The sequence below is a fragment of the Ailuropoda melanoleuca genome, chromosome 1, assembly GCF_002007445.2.
Source record: "Ailuropoda melanoleuca isolate Jingjing chromosome 1, ASM200744v2, whole genome shotgun sequence".
NCBI lineage: Eukaryota > Metazoa > Chordata > Mammalia > Carnivora > Ursidae > Ailuropoda > Ailuropoda melanoleuca.
In genome coordinates, this window is record NC_048218.1 from 143,342,248 (window position 1) to 143,360,307 (window position 18,060).

The 18,060-nt window shown below is 41.0% G+C and overlaps 1 protein-coding gene across 1 annotated transcript in view; it reads right to left on the reverse strand.

The window, feature by feature from the left end:
- Positions 1 to 237: 237 nt before the first annotated feature.
- The window catches only part of CALCR (calcitonin receptor), a 55,146-nt gene continuing 37,323 nt past the window's right edge, over positions 238 to 18,060 (reverse strand). Inside the window, exons 7-11 of the mRNA XM_034642535.1 lie at positions 14,221 to 14,281; positions 14,068 to 14,134; positions 11,521 to 11,739; positions 10,531 to 10,572; positions 238 to 486 (exon numbers count right to left, since the gene is read on the reverse strand). Coding sequence (XP_034498426.1) covers positions 238 to 486; positions 10,531 to 10,572; positions 11,521 to 11,739; positions 14,068 to 14,134; positions 14,221 to 14,281 — 638 coding nt within the window. The remainder of the gene's footprint in view (positions 487 to 10,530; positions 10,573 to 11,520; positions 11,740 to 14,067; positions 14,135 to 14,220; positions 14,282 to 18,060) is intronic.

Sequence of the window (18,060 nt, forward strand, 5' to 3'; positions counted from 1 at the left end):
GGATGAAAGATGGAGTTCACAAGGGATGCAGTGGGAGACCCCATTCCTAGACTGTCTCCCACAGCAATAGTACCAAGGATAACTTTCTCCAGATTTACTATGGACAAATTCACTTAATAATTCTTCACAAATGATATGCTCAGCTCCTGGGAGGATGGGGGTCACTTTAAACGCATGGTCTGTCTGTCTCCCAGGAAATGAAGGCTCAGTGATCACGATGTTGCGTTAGCTTCACATTCAAGCGGATGACTCTTGCTCAATGATTTCCAGAGCAATGACCTCGGCACCCTCCTCACCCAGGTTGTTGGCGGCTTCGTTCCTCGGCTCCTGATGGCAGATGTAAACCGGGATGTCCCCGGCTTCGGCGGCGGCGGCGGCGGCAGCGGCTGCGGCGTTGGCCGCAGAGCGGCGGGGGTTCCTTCGCCCCCAGCGCTGGTCCCACTGGGTTTTAAACTGGGCCCACTGGCGCTTCACGGTGGTTTGGACCTGGAAGAGAAAAGGGAACCTTGTTTTCGTACGACTGTCAGAAACGACCCGAGCCAAGTTTATGGGCACAGTTCGTGTTGCTTATCAGAGGTTAAAGGAGGACGAATTGTAATTCTGATCCAAAGGACCATGCAGTATACACGCTCTGGATGGGGAATATGCCATCTTGGAAGAACCTGCAAGTCGGAGAAACGAGTTGCTTGCTTAAGTACTGGCAAGGTCGTTTGCTCTCTTGAGCAAAAGTCTCTTCTTTAGCTCTTCTCTCCAATGAATGAAATTTGCCTTGGTTTTATACCCAATATGGTATATGTGTCCTATCAGAGGAAACAATTTTGAAAAGTTTTTATCTGCTACCACCTCTGATAATGCAGAAGCTTTTATCTAAGCCTGCACATTACTGGTCATATAAAAAAAAATATGTATGTAAACCACAGCACAGTTCAGGGTTTTATAAGGACTTCATACTATCGATTTTTCCTTTCTCCAACACGGCTTGAGGTGGGGCACGCTGGATGAAACTCTGGTGAATGGAATGCCAAGCTTTTAAGAATAAAATGTCAATCTCTTCCTATGGAAAAACCCCTAATATGTAAACAAACTTACCAAACTTGCTTTACAAATATGATAAACTGTATAATAGAGAAGGAGAAGATGCTAAAGCCAGGAAGCTCTAAATACGAAAACTATGATAGCCACTGCGGAAAAGAACACCATAGGCAGTAATGCTGCTTGTCCAGCTCTGATTTCTCCAGAACTGAATTCAATTTAGTCATTAAGTTCATCTTCCCTGTCATCTCCTAACGTCTTGCTTTTCTCTATAGCTGAACAAGACTAAAATGATTAGAGACTACTGCTGCAATATCTACATTTCTGAGTTTCTGTTGCTCAGTACATGAGACAAGCTTTTATATAAAATATTTGCATCGACTTATTAATACATCTTTCGTTGCTTTGCTACCGAACTTGGATGTAAGACCTAATCATTATGGGGGCACAGGATGGGAAATCTGGAAATAGTATGACATGAGATAAAGCATGTAACAAGTTAATTGTGAAAAGCCAAATTTGTATGAATAGAAAAGAAAATATAAATGATAGCACAACCTATTAATGTTATAAAGAGATATGCCTGATGGAAGGCTGAATAATTTCTGTGGCAAATACATTTCTGTGTATCATAGCAGAACAGTCTTTCCAAATAACTGCTAGTATTTGTCATATCATTTTAAATATTTTCCTCAGAAAAAGGCAAAACGGTCAAATGATTCATTGAAGACAAGAGGGTATGAAACTTGTAAGTGGAGAGGCTCCTCTTCAAAGCCATCAAGTTCAAGATGACAAATGGCAGAGGAATTTGGTAATCTGATCATTTGGAATTACTGCTGCAACAAACTGTTTTGTGTTTTTGGTTTTTTGGAGGTGATGAGTGTGTGGGTGTACTCTCTAATGTGCGTCTATCTAATTTTATTTAAAAGAGACAAAGACCGAAACTTTAAGTGCCATGGTCGAGCTGTGTGCCATGCAGCCGAACCTTGCCCTGACAAAAGACGTACAGAGGACTGTGGAGGGCATGAAAAGTTGTAGCTGTTGCTGTTATTTACTGAGGGTTTACCACGTGCCGTTTTCCAAGCTCTTGATAGTATGAACTTACTTAATCCTGTTGATTTAACGACTACTGTTCTGCTCACTTTACATATGGGGACTGAGCTTATGTAATGTGTCTAGGGTCAGACAGTTGGAATGTGATGGAACCACCAGGCCGGGGGAAGCCCGTGGCTCCTGACCGTGCTGCTTGGCCACAGCATGCACTATAGAGGGCTGACCATCAAGTTTAAAACTGAACTGAAAGTAGGATTTGTTTCTTGTGGTCATTGCATAGGCAGGAGGAGAGCGTTAAGTGTTGACGCATCTGCTCCAAAGACTGTGCTCTTTGGATTTGGGTCCCAGTTTGTTTCCTGCAGGTTTTTTGGTTTTTTTTCTTTCTTTCTTAGATTTTTCTCCTTTGTAAAAAGGAATTCATGACATGAATTCAGAGTTGTGAGTAGGATTTACTGAGGTTATTTGATTCACCTTGTATGGTGCTGGTGCATAGCAGTAATTCCCTACTTTTTCTCCTATTCTCTCCCCATGCTGATCCCACTCCCCACACCACCTCCAAGCTTCTTCCAGTCAATGTGGCTGGATTTGTGAGAGTCAAGTAACTCCCTTATGATAGTCTGGCACCTTCAAACTCCTAACTGGGCTCGTTCTTTATTAGGGCTATTTACTGGTTGAAAATTGATGCATGTAAGTGTTTTGCCTCCTATTGTTTCCTAAGAGGTACAAATGGAAGGCGTAATACAGCTAGAGGGGACAGGATGGATTGGAAGAGGCAGAGCTGAGGAAGAATGAAAAAGTAAAGAAGGAAAGCAATTAGGACAGTTTATCTACATTTAGTGAATAACTCAGCACTGACTAGTTTGTTCACCCTCTGAGACATTTCTATCTAGAGGTCAAGGCACAAAGAGAAGACAAGTCTAAAGGATTAGGTCCATTTTTTGTCTCTAAGTGAGACAATGTGCTCTTGCACATACCAGCTTCTTGTGCTCGGCTGCTGCCATTCAAAACAGCAGAGGGTGACTTACTTCAAAGGGGCTGAACTTGACCAGGGTTATTCTCTTCAGAAGGAATTCAGTCCACACCCAAAGTGACCTGAAATCTTGGTCTGATGGTTTTGTCCTTCAGCGATTTACCAAAAATGCCTCCATTTCAGTCACCTGGCCAGGCACATATAGAAGGGATTTGGGTCCTGTAAGAGCACTTAGACACCAGGCACAGAGCTGCTGTCGGGGGCAAGAATGAAAGATTCCCATCATTCTACTGCTTTTGTCTGAGTTGGCTCATCTCTCTGCCAGAGTGGTTTTTAGCCACTTATGGCCCTGACATGAATTTTCCAAAATCAACAAACTGCTTGTCTCCCTCCACCAGCTTTATCATTTCTTCCCCTCAGGCCTCTTTGCTCACACTACTCCCTTGGACTGGAATGGTCCTCTCCCACCCTTCAGTGATGCCAAAACTGGTTTTTCAGGACTCAACTCTGTTTCCCCAGGAACCTTTTCTTGACCCCCTGATACAGAGTCAGGAGTCTCTTGTTCATGCTCTTGTTGCAGTAACCTGTATTCCCTATTGCTCTTACTATGTTATCTCATCATGACTCAGTATGTCTCTCTCTCCTCCTGTACCTGGAAATTCTAAAGAGCAGGGACCATGTCTTGTTCATTTTTATATTCCCAGAACGTGTCATGCTGTTGGACATATAGCAGTTATTCAACCAATATTTGTTGACTGATTGTCAACATCCATTCTAGAATGAGTTCATAACTCTTTCAGCCAAGAAAATGATCACTAATGACCATAATTAGTGCACAGGTATCCAGTGGTACTAGGGTGGGGAGCTGAAAGCATCTAGGGCAAACGTAATGGAAAAATGGGAATTTTCTTTCATGCAGACATGAAACACTGGGTTTTGATAGGAGACCTAGAATCAATGCTTTTCGAGAACTTGAATTCCTTCTGGAGGTGCCCTGTAAGTCACTGGGTGTTAGATCATCTACAGCTGTTGCTAGGTCTTCTCTCATGCCATGGTGTGTGTTTTTGGGAACTGCTCTTGAGCTCCAATGAGTTGTACTTTTGGAAATGATCAGAAGCAGGCACTTGTTATACTGCCCAGGCAACCAGCTGGGCGGGAAAGGAAGACTGTCATTGGGTAACATCACACCACCTTTCTGTTCTTTTTGCACCTATAGCATCATTTCACCGGGTCTCATTCAATGCCATGAAAGAAAGGGCTGAACTTTGGGTCAAGAAACGCACTCTGCCCACATTAGCCTTGTAACCTTGGGTAGGATAGTTAACCTCTCTGAGACTCCTTTCTTCAGTACAACGCTTCCACCTCACCTCGCTGTTGGAAGGATTAAATTGTGACAGTATATATCAAAGTGGCACCTAAGCTTTAAAGTACCATACAGGGAGGCTACTGTTATTATTGCTATTTCTGTACTGTTATTAGGGCAGGATGTTGACCTCAAGTCTTCAGACTAAAATGAAACTCTTCTGTCATATTCTTTTTTTGGAGGGTGGTGGTGCTAAGAAAATACAAAGACCCCTCAATGACACACATAGTTTCTGATCTCAGACATTCTAAACTAGGTCTCCACAGAGTGCTCCATGGCCCAGGCTTGCTTCTTCCTGCATTTTTTTTTTTTTTTTGGATTTCTGTACAATTTATTTTTCTGTTGGGACTAGCCAAGAGATGGCATGGTTTTATTTGGGTCGTACTATCTATTAAATGTGGGTCCTTAAATGCTTTAAATGCCAGGTTTATAATCTAGGAACCATCCAATGCCCTGTTGAGGAATTAGGAAATACACTGCTTCCGCATATTTTTGGAGAAGCGATGTCCCCAGACAAAGGGATCTGGTAGTTTCCGTGAATTCAGCATCTCTCAAATACCAACACTGTCTTTATAGCTAAAAGTTACACAGATATTTAGAGGTATCCAAAGCAGACAGTTTAAGTTTAGAGTGAGTTTATAAAAGTGCCCAGCAGACCAAAAAAAAAAAAAAAGTCTTTGTTTCTCCTCACCTGTTCTTTTAAAATAATCCCCATTGGAGTATACATGCATATTAATGAAGTACCCTGCCCAGCATGAGGCCAAAGGGTTTGAGGCCTATTTTATATTTTTAATATTATTATTACAGAAATGTTCATAGCCTTTTATAATTGCATTCCTGAATTATAATCTATTCTTTTGTGTGGAGATGGCAATCTGCTTCAATTTGTAAACCACACATATAAGAATAGGCCCTTAGCAGGATATAGAAGACACTTGAATAATTATAGTTTAATAGGGCAATTATCTCCTACAATAGCACAGGTTGAGCTTGATGCTGCTTTGATCACTAGAATAAGGGCATTGAATCTGTTTGGGGAAAAAAACAAAACAAAACAGGGAGACTTTTTATTGCTCCTGAAAAGCATCAGAAATGTTAGGAGTTGCCAATGTGATAAATATAACACACCAAGTTTTGAATTATATAGATTCATCACTCATTATAAAAGCAATTAACACAGATCACTTTACATTTTCCCTAATTATATCAATTTATTTATTACCAAGTTCAAAAAATAGAGCCTGGTCTGATGGTTTGAAGACGTAATTATCACACCTGGCTCAATTTTTAACCATCTATATGAGTATCTTGGTATACTTGGGCCTCTCTACATTTGTGAAAAAGAAAATCAGGTCACAATCTTCGCCATTGGCCTGGAATGCTTTTATCTTTGGCCTTTGTTTTCCTGAAGTTCGGTCCAGGCACCAGCAGTTACACACTGTTGAACGGAAGGCAGGCGGGGTTCATCCCCAGGAGTGCTGAGTCAATGGATAGATTTGTCAGACCTGCGTCCTCACACCTTTACTTGCTGTCCCACAGCTTGACAGGCCTACTGCAGTGCAAATTTAAGATTAAAAACCACGAGTTTTATAAACACTTTAAATCCACTTGGAGGTATGCTTTAAGTGCTTGCAATCACTTTTTGAAGTGGAATCCCTATTAAACCCCATTAATTAGATGCTGAAGGATACTTCGGAATATTAGTCGCGAAGTTGTCACTGATATTTTTTTTCACCCTGTTGGAGCATGATCTTTACTGGTCTTTATCTTACAGAACGTACATGCCTGACAGTTTGAGGTGAATTGGGTACTTCATGCTTAGAAGATCAAGGCCTTCTAATTCCCTTTCACTCTCTACTCTCCTACGTCTGTAGAAGCTTTCCTGTTCTAGAAGACAACAATAAATAAATATCATCTATAATAAGGTTAATATTTTTGAAAATATTTAACTATTGTATTTCCTAAATAACATTCCCCTGCAACACCCTCATTCATTAAGTCAAGTTCATTCATTGCTTGAAAAACAACTTGGGTTTTGTCTAGAGTATGTTCTCAAAGTGTGTTCTATGATCGTCAGCATCAGCATCACCTGGAAACTTGTTAGAAATGCAAATTTTCAGGGCACCTGGGTGGCTCAGTCATATTAAGCTACTGCCTTCGGCTCAGGTCATGATCCCAGGGTCCTGGGATGGAGCCCCTGCATTTGGCTCCCCGCTCAGTGGGGAGTCTGCTTCTCCCTCTGCCTGCCACTCCCCCTCCTTGCGCTCGCTCTCTGTCAAATAAATAAATAAAATATTAAAAAAAAAAAACACAAAAGGAAATGCAAATTCTCAGGCCCCATCCCTGTCCTACTGACTAGGAAACTCTCCTGGGAGGGGCCAAGCACTCTCTGTTTTAGCAGACTTTTCCAGGCGATTCTGATGCACATGAAAATTTGAGAATACTGGTCTAGAACAAAGAAATAGTTGCTTAGCTTTGAGTCTCAAAGTTGACTTTCTAAAGTCTCTAGAAGGACAACAGCTTTGAAAACCAGGTTTTATTGAGTGAGAGAAAGAATTTCTAGATAGAAAAGCTTATCTTTGCATATGAAGTGAAAACCATACTACTCTGGAAATAGAATTTTACTAAAAGCCATCATGTAGAGAACATGCAGGATATGGCATAGGGAGAGTTCCTGCAGATAGGAAGGAACAGTGGTGAGTACAAAGCCCTTCCACTCCTGAGAGGGAGGGCGAGAGAGCTACAGAGACACAAATGACCTTGCATTTCCCATTCATGTTGGAAATACTTGGGAAAATGGAGAAGACAGAAAGCAGGAATAATAGAAACACCCCAGTATAGCAAGTCTTTCTCTGATTCTGAGAGCACAGGTCTAGAAATTGATAGCCACGTAAAGAAGTCCCACATTTGGCCTGCTACCATGTCCAAGCTGGTGACTGAGCAGTGGAGTGGGAATGGCTGTGACATGTGCTGAAGACAGATTCACAGGCCCGTCACGGTGTGAAGAGAGGAGGCTGACTCTCCCGGCTCCTCTGGTGGCTTGGAAGAGAGAACCGATGTAGCAGAATGGGGCTGGGGCCTGGTCAAGGAGGCTACACAGTAAAAGGATGTCTAGGCTCCTCAGAAGTGAGTGGAGCCACTTCAACAGGGGCTTCCAATCGCACCTTTGGATAAGGGCTTTGGAGCTAAATATTTTCTAGAAAGAGACTGCTGTCTCTTAGAAACTGGTGGGATGGGCTCTCTAAAGCACAATAAGTTACAACAAAGAAAACTAGTTGTAGTTTCTATCCACTCCAGTCTGTTACTGTTAAATTGAGATCTTTCTGATCATTCTACTTTGAGCAACGAACGATTTTACCCACGATGCATGGACGATAGCAAGAAACAAGAAAAAGGGAGAACATCACTGCATTGTTGGTGCTCTCTCAATTTTTTTTATTATATTATGTTAATCACACAATTTTTAAGCTGCAGCTTGGAAACGTGGGGCATCTTTACAGGCGTCATCATCTTTTTGAGGTCCCTTAGATAGTTAATAATTTACTGAAAGGTGTGGGTGGTCAACGTCCACACTCTTGGAAGGCTTGTAGGAATTACATGACCCATAAGCACACTCTCATGGGTGCTTCCTGATTCCTACTACTGTCATCCTCCAAATTCCTTCACTGCTTCTAGTCTACCTGTCAACTATCTGATCCATTTCCATAATGGCAATCACTGATAACATACAGGTAAGAAATGAAAATGCAAGCCCCAATCTGCACTGTCTCACTGCCATCTCAGCCCCTTGGTCTCTGCTAAAACTCAGTGTGCTGCCAGGGCAGCCCGGTCCCCGCTCTGCGGCAGCTGCCGCTGCAGGAACGTCCCGCAGGTCCGCGCGCCCTGCCGGGTTCATGGGCTGTAGACAGCACCTTCACAGAGGCCCGGCTGTGATGTTATATTTGGCACAGTACACACTTTCTACCTTATTAGAAATGTCACATTTGTAGCTTCCCCCGGTAATGGAATCTTAATTAAAATGAAGATGGTTTCTTGACTTCGAAAAGCAGAGATAACATACTCAAATGAACTAGAGACATTCAGTTGTTAGAAGGACTTCTTGGCTTGCTTTCTATGCCTGACGCTTCAAAGACAGTGTCATGGCTAAAACACAGGAAGTACTGAGGTATTTTTACCAATGCCTGCAAGCCTCTCGTGTTTTCAAGGTATGCCCCTTCTGAACCTGACCTTTATATTAGCCCTATATAGATATCGCTTTAGGTGGAAAAAGTTATGTGTATGAACCATTTTATTTGTAGGAAATTTTATTTGTATGAAACAACTCAAAAGGCAGAGATATATATTCACAGAAATTGATATAAAGATGGGATGACCTAAGCCCTATTTAGTTATTTAGTTTTTGCTATTCTTAAAACAAACAAAAAAACCCCAAAGAGACACTTTAATAGCTGGCAGCAGAAGGCTGTCTTTCCATTTCTATCCCAAGCCTTCAGTCTAGCCCCTAGCGATAGTGAATGCACAAGATACTTCTGCTGAATGAAGGAATGAGTTTATGGATAAATGGATGAAGGGAGAATAAGATTTGCCAATTGAAAAGGAGAATGAGAGCGACAAAAATCTTGCAATGCAATGACAAGGCTGGAGATAAAAGATCACAGAACAGCAAAATATTACAGGTGCTCCCTGTTTAACTGAAGAAATAAAGGGTAGAGAATCAATTAAATATCAATTGATTTTGGTTAGAAAACCTTTCTAATTACTAACAGGAAAATCATATGTTTGTTGATCTCTTAACCAAATGTGATTTTCCTTGGCATAAAATTATTCTTAACAGGAATCAATGTAAAATTATAAAAAATGTACATTACAATTCATGTGGTATATAACTAGAGAAAGTATACTAACAAAGCTCCAGGGAGGAATCATGGACATATTACAGTGCAGTGGAAGATCTAGTTCATTTCATTAAGAATCAGGAAATTTGGGTTCTAGTCCTGGTTATATAACTATGATTGTGACATTGTGCAAGTCACATGTTCTTCCTGGAGTGTAGATTTCTCACCCGAAAAATGAGCGAGCTTACATACCATGTTTCATGAAGCCCTGGACATTGTTTGCTACAAATTTAAGCAGCTCCACTTTTTTAAAAAATTCAAATATAATTAACATACATATTGCAAATGGCAAGATTTCACTGTTTTATGGCTGAGCAATATTCCATTGCATGTATATACCACACCTTCTTTATCCATTCACCCATCAGTGGATGCTTGGGTTGTTTCCACATCTTGGCTTTATAAATAATGCTGCTATAAACATAGGGGTGCATATATCTCTTTCGATTAGTGTTTTCATATTCTTTGGGTAAATACCCAGCAGTGGAATTATCGGATCATAGGACAGTTCTATTTTCAATTTTCCAAGGAGCCTCCGTGCTGTTTTCCACGGTGCCTGCTCCAGTTTGCATCCCCAGCGACAGTAAGCAGCTCCATGTTTCTGCTTCACAGTTGGGGTCCCAGGCAAGGAGATTTCATCAGAAGAAAGGGAACTCTGGCTAAACCCCCCTGACAACACTGGCCATATGAATCCCTAGATTTTACTGAGCTAAATATTCAGATAATAAGTTACTTATTTGAGAATCCTTTTTGGGTCTTAACTTCAGGGGGACTGTCACAATGTTGAAGAAGTAGTATGACACTGGCACCAAGCAACGGGACGAGAACGCAGTGAACCAGTACAAACTGGTTGGATACTGGCCCCATGCCAGTGAGGAGCTGGGTCTTCCCAAGGAATGGCAGCACGACTTCTCTTTCTATGGGAATCCAGAATAGCTCTCACTCTTGCTGCTCAAGGGACTGATCGGTTTAAGGTGCCATCCAAGGAAATCAGAACTTAGCTGCCAGTGTGGGTAATATCTACAATTCTCCCACAGAAACATAGATAAGATTCGGCCTGAAGTAGTGGAAAAATACATGATCCTGTATGTCACGAAACCCTGCGAGGTCAACTGCAGAAGTGAGACCAAATGAAATGTGTCCAGAGGCCCTTTGGGAACTGTAAAGTGCTGGCTTTATATCAACAAGTGATGGTATTATGTGAAATGCATGCTTACCTCATTGTTGCAGAAGCAGTAAATCACGGCGACGAAGAATCCCTAAAAAGAGGAGGAAAAATAGAACTAAGGTTATTTTTGGGTGCATATGTTGTTTAGGAATCAATATAAATAGCCTGGAGAAGAACATTTCACTGTTGCATTAGCAAGTCAAGGCTCGATGAAAGACAATTACTAGCACACATATTCAGTGCTTCACTGTAAGAATATCCTAGTTTAAGAGGGATATAGCTTCCAGCTTGGGGTCCAGTGGAGGCACTTCCTACTGATAGGAACATCTGTCTTTCTGCCCTGTGTTTTCTTGGCTTTGGTGATTATGATGCTAGCCATCCAGGTTGGGAAACTGGCATTGGTTATGTTGATCTTCAAAACTCCCCTTCATGAAGATAAAACAAATGTGGCCCTCAAACTACCGGATAAGGGAAGGAAAGGATGAGAGGATGGTGGGAATAGAAACTCTGTCCTCAGGGGCGCCTGGGTGGCACAGCGGTTAAGCGTCTGCCTTCGGCTCAGGGCGTGATCCCGGCGTTATGGGAGAGCCCCACATCAGGCTCTTCTGCTATGAGCCTGCTTCTTCCTCTCCCACTCCCCCTGCTTGTGTTCCCTCTCTCGCTGGCTGTCTCTATCTCTGTGGAATAAATAAATAAAATCTTTAAAAAAAAAAAAAATTTTTAAAAAAAAAAAAAAAAAAAAAAAAAAAAGAAACTCTGTCCTCAGCACTCAGTACTGTGCAGTGGGTCCAGCTCTGGACAAAATATTTGTCCTCAGAAAGATGTGTTCTCAAAGCTCATACTCCCCCTGTTTCCTTCCTCAGTTTTGAGATTTAAAAAAAGAGGGAAACAGGCAATGAGGAAGAGAGAAGTTGTATCCCTTCCAGATTACATATATTTGTAAAGGTCCTTCTGATCATAGGTGGGCCTTAGAAAATGCTTCACCCTACGTCAACTAGCTAAGCCAATAGTAGAATAAATACACCACCGGCTTCTTTACCTGGAAATGAATCAGAGAGTGCATCAGGTAATCATATATCTTCCCAAGCATCTTGTTGGAAGGCCTCCAGGGAAAGACGACGAACTGGATTCCCAGCAGGGGCACCAGGATCAGAGTGGCCCTCACTGCCTTCAAGTACATGTGGGATTCCGCCTCCTGGGTCTCCCTCATCTTGCTCACGAGCACCCGGACAATGTTGAGCAGGAAGAAGAAATTGACCTGCAAAGATATGATGTTATGAGCAAATCATCCAGGTTGGACCAACTTAAGGATGCCCGCTTTCCTCAGTTCTTGTTTATCTCATTCTGGGAGCAGATGTCACCCTCACAGCACAGGAGAGATGGCCTGTGAGGTGGTGTAATTCTCTTAGCATTGCTGGAAGCATCCGTACAACCAAAGACCATCCCCAGACCTGAATTAACATTTTTTGTCCAAATGAGAAAATATTTTTTTCCTGTATATGTATTAGGTTTGATTCCAATGAGAGTGTTTATGCTTTACTTTGATTTTTATGAATTTTACAAAGGAGGGTCATAAATTACACTTTTAGATCTTGCTTTCTGGTCATTTCATTATGAAGATTTCCCCCTTAGGCAGGACTACTTCACAGAAAGTGAAATGAGGACTGAAGAATTTATCTGTAAAGTTTATGTAGTGGAGACAGCTAACCCAGCCTTCTTTTCTTTCTAATAACATTTTTTAAAGAAAATAACTTCATTGAGGTATAAGGCACATTCAGTAAATTGGAGATTTTAAGTTTATATTCAAGTTTAGAGAAATGTATGCACCTGGGTAACAACCACTCCAAGGAAGAAAAGAGCATTTTCATTACCCCAGAAAGTTCTCTCCTGCTCCTTTGAAGTCAACAACCCCCTCCCCTCCACTTTAATCAACTACTAAATTCTATTACCATAGAAGTGGGGTGTTATATAGTATGTACTCTTTCTTGTCTGGCTTCTTTGGTTTGACATATTATCTGTGAGATTCATTCACGTTATATATATTAGCATTTCCTTCATTTTTATTGCTGAGTAGTACTCCATTACTGTGGATAATACACATAATGTGTTTATTCATTCTAGTGTTGGTGGAAATTGGCATGGTTACCAGAATTTGACTATCATGAATAAACACACTATTAATATTTGTATACAAGTCTTTGTGTGGACATACGTTTTCGTGTCTCTTGATAAGTACCCGGGAGTAGAACTGCCTGTTGATACGGTAAGCGTATATTTAACTTTATAAGAAACTGCCAAACTATTTTCCAAAGAGGTGGCTTCATTTAATGTTTGCTCCAGCTCTAGTTGAGAATTCCAGTTGTTCTCTCCCTTGCCAACACTTGGTATGGTCATACTTTTTAACATTAGCCATTCCAGTGAGTCCCAAACTACTTTTGGCTGTGAAGATTAGTTCTGAAACCAAAGTTGTTTTTAAAATTTAACTGATGATTTATTTTTAAGTGATCAGAATGATTTTCCTGCCCGGAATAGAAGTCAATATTGTTGCCCTCAAAATTCAAGAAAGGAAAGAGACCTTTAGTAATAATTAAACTCTTATGAGGTACTAGAAACATTCAAGAGCCACGTCAGTGGGTCTTTGTGAGGACAGTTGGGCTGGTTTGTCCGTCACTGCTCCGGGGGAGGGCAAAAGAAAACGACTGTGCACTGGAGAGACTGGGGCAGTGGGAACTCAGGCTGGATGATGACTAGGTTTGATTGGTTACTAATGGAAAATTCTTCAATACATGAGCAGAACATGGTTTATGGCTCAGATTGTTTTCATTTTTCTTTTCCCTGCCCAAAGAAGAAACACTGTCTTTGAGGTTAGTGGGAAAAATAATGTCTAAATATTACATGTGATGGTTGTAATGCTGGCTACCATAGACTAAACTTCGGGTAAAAACAAAGAGCTTGGAAATAGATGCAGATGGTCATATTCTTCCTGACCCCAACTTCTCACTAGTCAAGTGACTTGGGGGTGAGTTTTTCTAATGAGTAAAAGCAGTCCTGATGTACTCTGAAGGGTTGCTGTTAGAACAGCCTGGCAACATATGTGAAGGGCCTGAAATACTTTTAAGTGCATGCTCAGTGGTAGTTCCGATGACAGCTCACAGACCAAAGATGAAATGAAAGATGGTTTTGTTTGGCAGAGATCAGGGCAAAAGGTGCAGAGGGACTGGTTTTTCACTTTCTTTATCAGTCACATCTTCTTACCATTTTTCAGCCCCTTGGTCTTTACCTTTAACAAGGAGCATGTAGGTATGGCATTGTTTAAAGAAAACCGTATTTTTGTGGTGGCGGGTGTAGAAATGAACTATGCCCCTTCCCCAACTGTGTTAAATAAAAATTATTTTTTTTCATTTGAAGACCCTCAAATCAAATTGTTACAGATGATCTCATTATAGATCTCATTACATTAGCCCAATTTTGAAGTTATGATACATATGTGACACAGAGCCGTCTTCACAAAGAGATAGCACTTAATAATGGATTTAAAAAGCAATTCTCAACAACAACAACAAAATAAATAAAAAGCAATTCTCACCACCAGTGCTGCCATAACGGGGCCGTGGATGATGTAAAGCAGATGGGTTTCCACACTCAGCCAGCAGCTGAAACAAAGGAGGAGGGGGAATATATGAATATGAATGCGTCTTTTTTACAAATATGTTCACTTAAAAACCACCAAAATACTTACTTGTCATTGAAGTACAGCGCCCTAGTAATCGCATGGATAGTGGTTGGCACCAGTGGGAACCCTAAAAATGTGAAAAAGCAGAAATCACACCTGATTTCTTGGTCATAAGCCACAACCATGATTCCATGGAAAATGGCAGTTTATTTTCAAAAACAGTGACAAATTTTAATATCTCTGTCAACATACTTCCCTGACGTTTTTACACAAACTATTTTTGGCCAAACCAGATAAAAATGCTCTTGTTTAGAACATCATGTGCTTTCAGAATTTCATTAAGAGCATCTGATAATTGAAAGCCTTTTACAAATTATCCAGGATGGTAGTAGGCACCTTATTACTCTCACTGTGACCATTATACCATTGTTTTGTCTGTGGTGATGACAACGATAATGATGACGGTGACTATTAGTTGAGACCAGAAAGCTCTTCGCTGTGTGTGAACTGAACTTTGTTATAGAGAGGAGTTGGGTCACCACGGAGGGAAATGACCTGGGACAGCTTGTGGAGACAACAGGCTGACTGCTCTGAAGGCCTGGTGATGTTCATCGTATTGTTTGTAGGCTTTTTGTTTTCCTGTCTGTCTGTATCACGTGCCTCGGTCCCGTTTTCTTTCCGTAAGAATACTTCAGGGTGCAACTGCATTCCCTACCCTCTGTAAATTCTGCCTGCAGAGCCTCTATTAAGGCAGCTTACCATCTACTTCCCTGACCAAACTCCAAGTGCTAGTAAAAAGCAACTTTGAATTTATAAACGGAATGACAGGGGTCGTTACCGGCAATGCATTCTGCCAGGGTCCCTCTTTTTAATCATTTTTCATCCTATAAGTGTCATCTAGAATAACATTGTGATTCTTGTAAAATGATTTTTTTTTCTCAGATGTACCCCAGCCCAACAGAATATTGCTTGATTTGGTTGAGACATTTGTAGAAAGAGCTTTTAAAATTATCATCAGATTAAGAAATGTAGCTCAGAAGTGAGTTAGAGCTCCACACTTTTATTTGCTGTGAATTATGCAAAAAGAGAATGCCTCAGAATATTGAGTTTTCACCTGAGAACAACCTCAGCTTCTTAACCCGTGAAGCATATAATTCAATAGGGCCAGTGATTAAATGCTTGGCCTGAGAGAATTTTGAGTTAGACTCTTTACACAAAACACAATTGTGTTTTAGTCACAGCAGTTCTAACGTATCATTTCCCCACTTGGGTTTTAGAAACAGAAATTCATTTTTTTTTCTCTCGATTGATTCTGAAACATACATTTAGAATTAGACAGCAGAAGAAGCATATGGAGATCTCACTCCCACCTCATCATTTTATAGAGAGAAAGATGTGTTCCTTAACGTAGAGGAGTGCGGGCCCTGTATCTGCTCATTTCCAGTGCTCTTTGCCTTGCTCTAGCCACGATGCCTCTTTTGATGCAGTTTGTTTCCCCTTCCTCTTCCTCTCATCCCTCAGGCCCCAAGAGCCATAATGGCCCTTCCTGCCACTGCAGTTGGGGAGGGTAAAAATAATCCCTTCTCCCTAGGATTCTTTTTCTGGGGGGAGAGTACTAGATAAATTCTATGTGTTTGTTGTTAAAGTCCATGGGGGGAATTTCCTTCTTTGATTTATAACAAGAGGGGAACCAGCAAACTGAAGAATCAGTCTGGAGAGGGTTGTAAAATAAATGATTTTTTTCTGTGAACTAAACTTCACTATTTGAAGTTGCCTCTGTTTGAGAGAAATCAACTAGTAAGTGGCCCATGCAGAATTGGAAAGGGAGTAACTATCGAAAGAAGCATTCTTTCACTTTCTGTTGGGGAGAATTGTACCACTGAACACTCTTCTCCCAGAGGGTGATGTTTCTCATGTCCCTTATAATTTTTAGGATCTGTTCCAGATCCTGAAGCAGGTAATATTATTCACAGCTGAAGTGAATGGTTGGGATGGACATCACCTGCAAACAAAGTTAGGTCTCAGGACATAGCTTTCTTGGGCCAAATCTTCTGCTGTCCCACTTTCAGACTCTTTTCAAAGCACAGGTTATGCCTTATTTCATGGCACTGTGAAATGTAGGACCTATCATGCTTTTTAGGTGTGAAAATAATTTCAAAAGGACAATAAATACATTAACCAGTAGAAATTTTTTCTTCTTCGCTGCTCCATTAAATTCTTTAAAGATTTTGTGACACTATTTTTCTTGAGGAGTTATTTCAGTTGTACTTTTAGCTGTTTTTCTCCCACCCAAAGATAATGCTTGCCCAAAGTTCTAAGACAGAACTATTGCTTCAAAACACATCATCGTGGCTGTCTCTCAGTTTTGTTCTCAGACATGGTAAAGAGTTTAGTGGAATTTTGCAGCATCTGTGCGCACACATGTGTGTGTAGGGCTGGAGAAAGATAGATTTAGGTCTGGCCTCCTAAAAACTAATTACAGGTTAGAACTATATTGGTTGACTATCTGTCTTTCCAAACATCTGTCTAGGGGGAAGTGCAAATCCTCATTCTTTAAAGTTTATGATTCCATGCTTACCTTACTGAGTGCAATGTTCCTTAGGAGCCTACTTCAATCATTCTGATAAAGTTTTAAGTCTTTTCTGATTAAGAATGGTTAAGGTATCATAAATATTTTTACTTATTTTTATTGCCTTCTTTTTGATACAGCTGAGCAGCTTGTTCCTTTTCCCCTTTGAATTGTTCATGTGTGTTAAGCAAATGTCTTCCTTGAGCTATCTATGATGATGTCTAAAGTTTTATAACTAATTCACAATGCATCAGAACAGAAAGAGTAGTTATAAATTGTTCCTTCCAGGGTACCCTCATCTCTGCTGAATGTCACAGGCAAGAATAAATTTATAGCCTTTTTCCTCCATGGAAGATTTTCCGAGTATGGCAGATAGATGTTTTTGAATAGTCAAAACCAGTATAAGAAATATGCCATAGATTCTATTTTAAAGGAAATAAGTGAAACACATCAGACAGAATGGGGTGGTGTGTGTGTGTGTGTGGCAGGCCAGGGGTGGGATGTTATTTTCAGGTCTTCAGTTGGAAGGCATCTGACTGGCACCAATCCTTACTATTGTGATGATCAGAATTACTACTGGGGGCATTGAACTGTATTCAGTTGATTCCTGGTATGATTAGCTTTGGAGGACTAGAAATCTCTGTCAAGGTACGTATGAGGCTGAGAAGGTCAGGGAAAGGTAAGATCAGCCTCTTGTGGAAGACTGCAGCTAAAAGAAAACAATAATAAAGGCCATTTTGATCTTTGTATTCTGACCTGTTTTGAGGATGAGGAAGAGCAAGAGAACTTAGCACTGGATGTGATACTGGCAGGACAGTGACAAGACTGCTTTCTAATCTCGCCGGATGGTTAAGGTAACAGAATGAGGGGGTCATGGGGGAACAGTGGTGAGGTGGTTTGGGCTGTATTCTAGATGGGCTGTCCAGTTCACAAAGACCCCTCTCCCATTTTTTCTGGATGGGTAACCCATCTCCAGACATGTCTGCACTATGTGATAATAGCCCTCTCAAAGTCCTTGGCCATGATTCATTGAACGATGGCTGGCCTCCTGACTTCAGTTGGACCAGATTCTCTTGTCCTGCTATTCAGATTTGGGACTTAAAGACAAGTATCTAGTCTTTTTATGTACCTGGAACAGAAAAATGTGAGCTCAGGAAAATTTGGGGTAGCCTGTATTGACCATTAGGACTGGGTAAGCAGAGACCCTGTGATCTATGGTCGTAGAGAAAGAGAAGGGTTAAAACAGATGCTTAGGGGGAAAAAAAGATAGAGACAAAAGATAGCGGGAGAGTGCTCCTGGCTTTCTAGTCCCAGAGTACAGCCCTTGTAGTAAACTT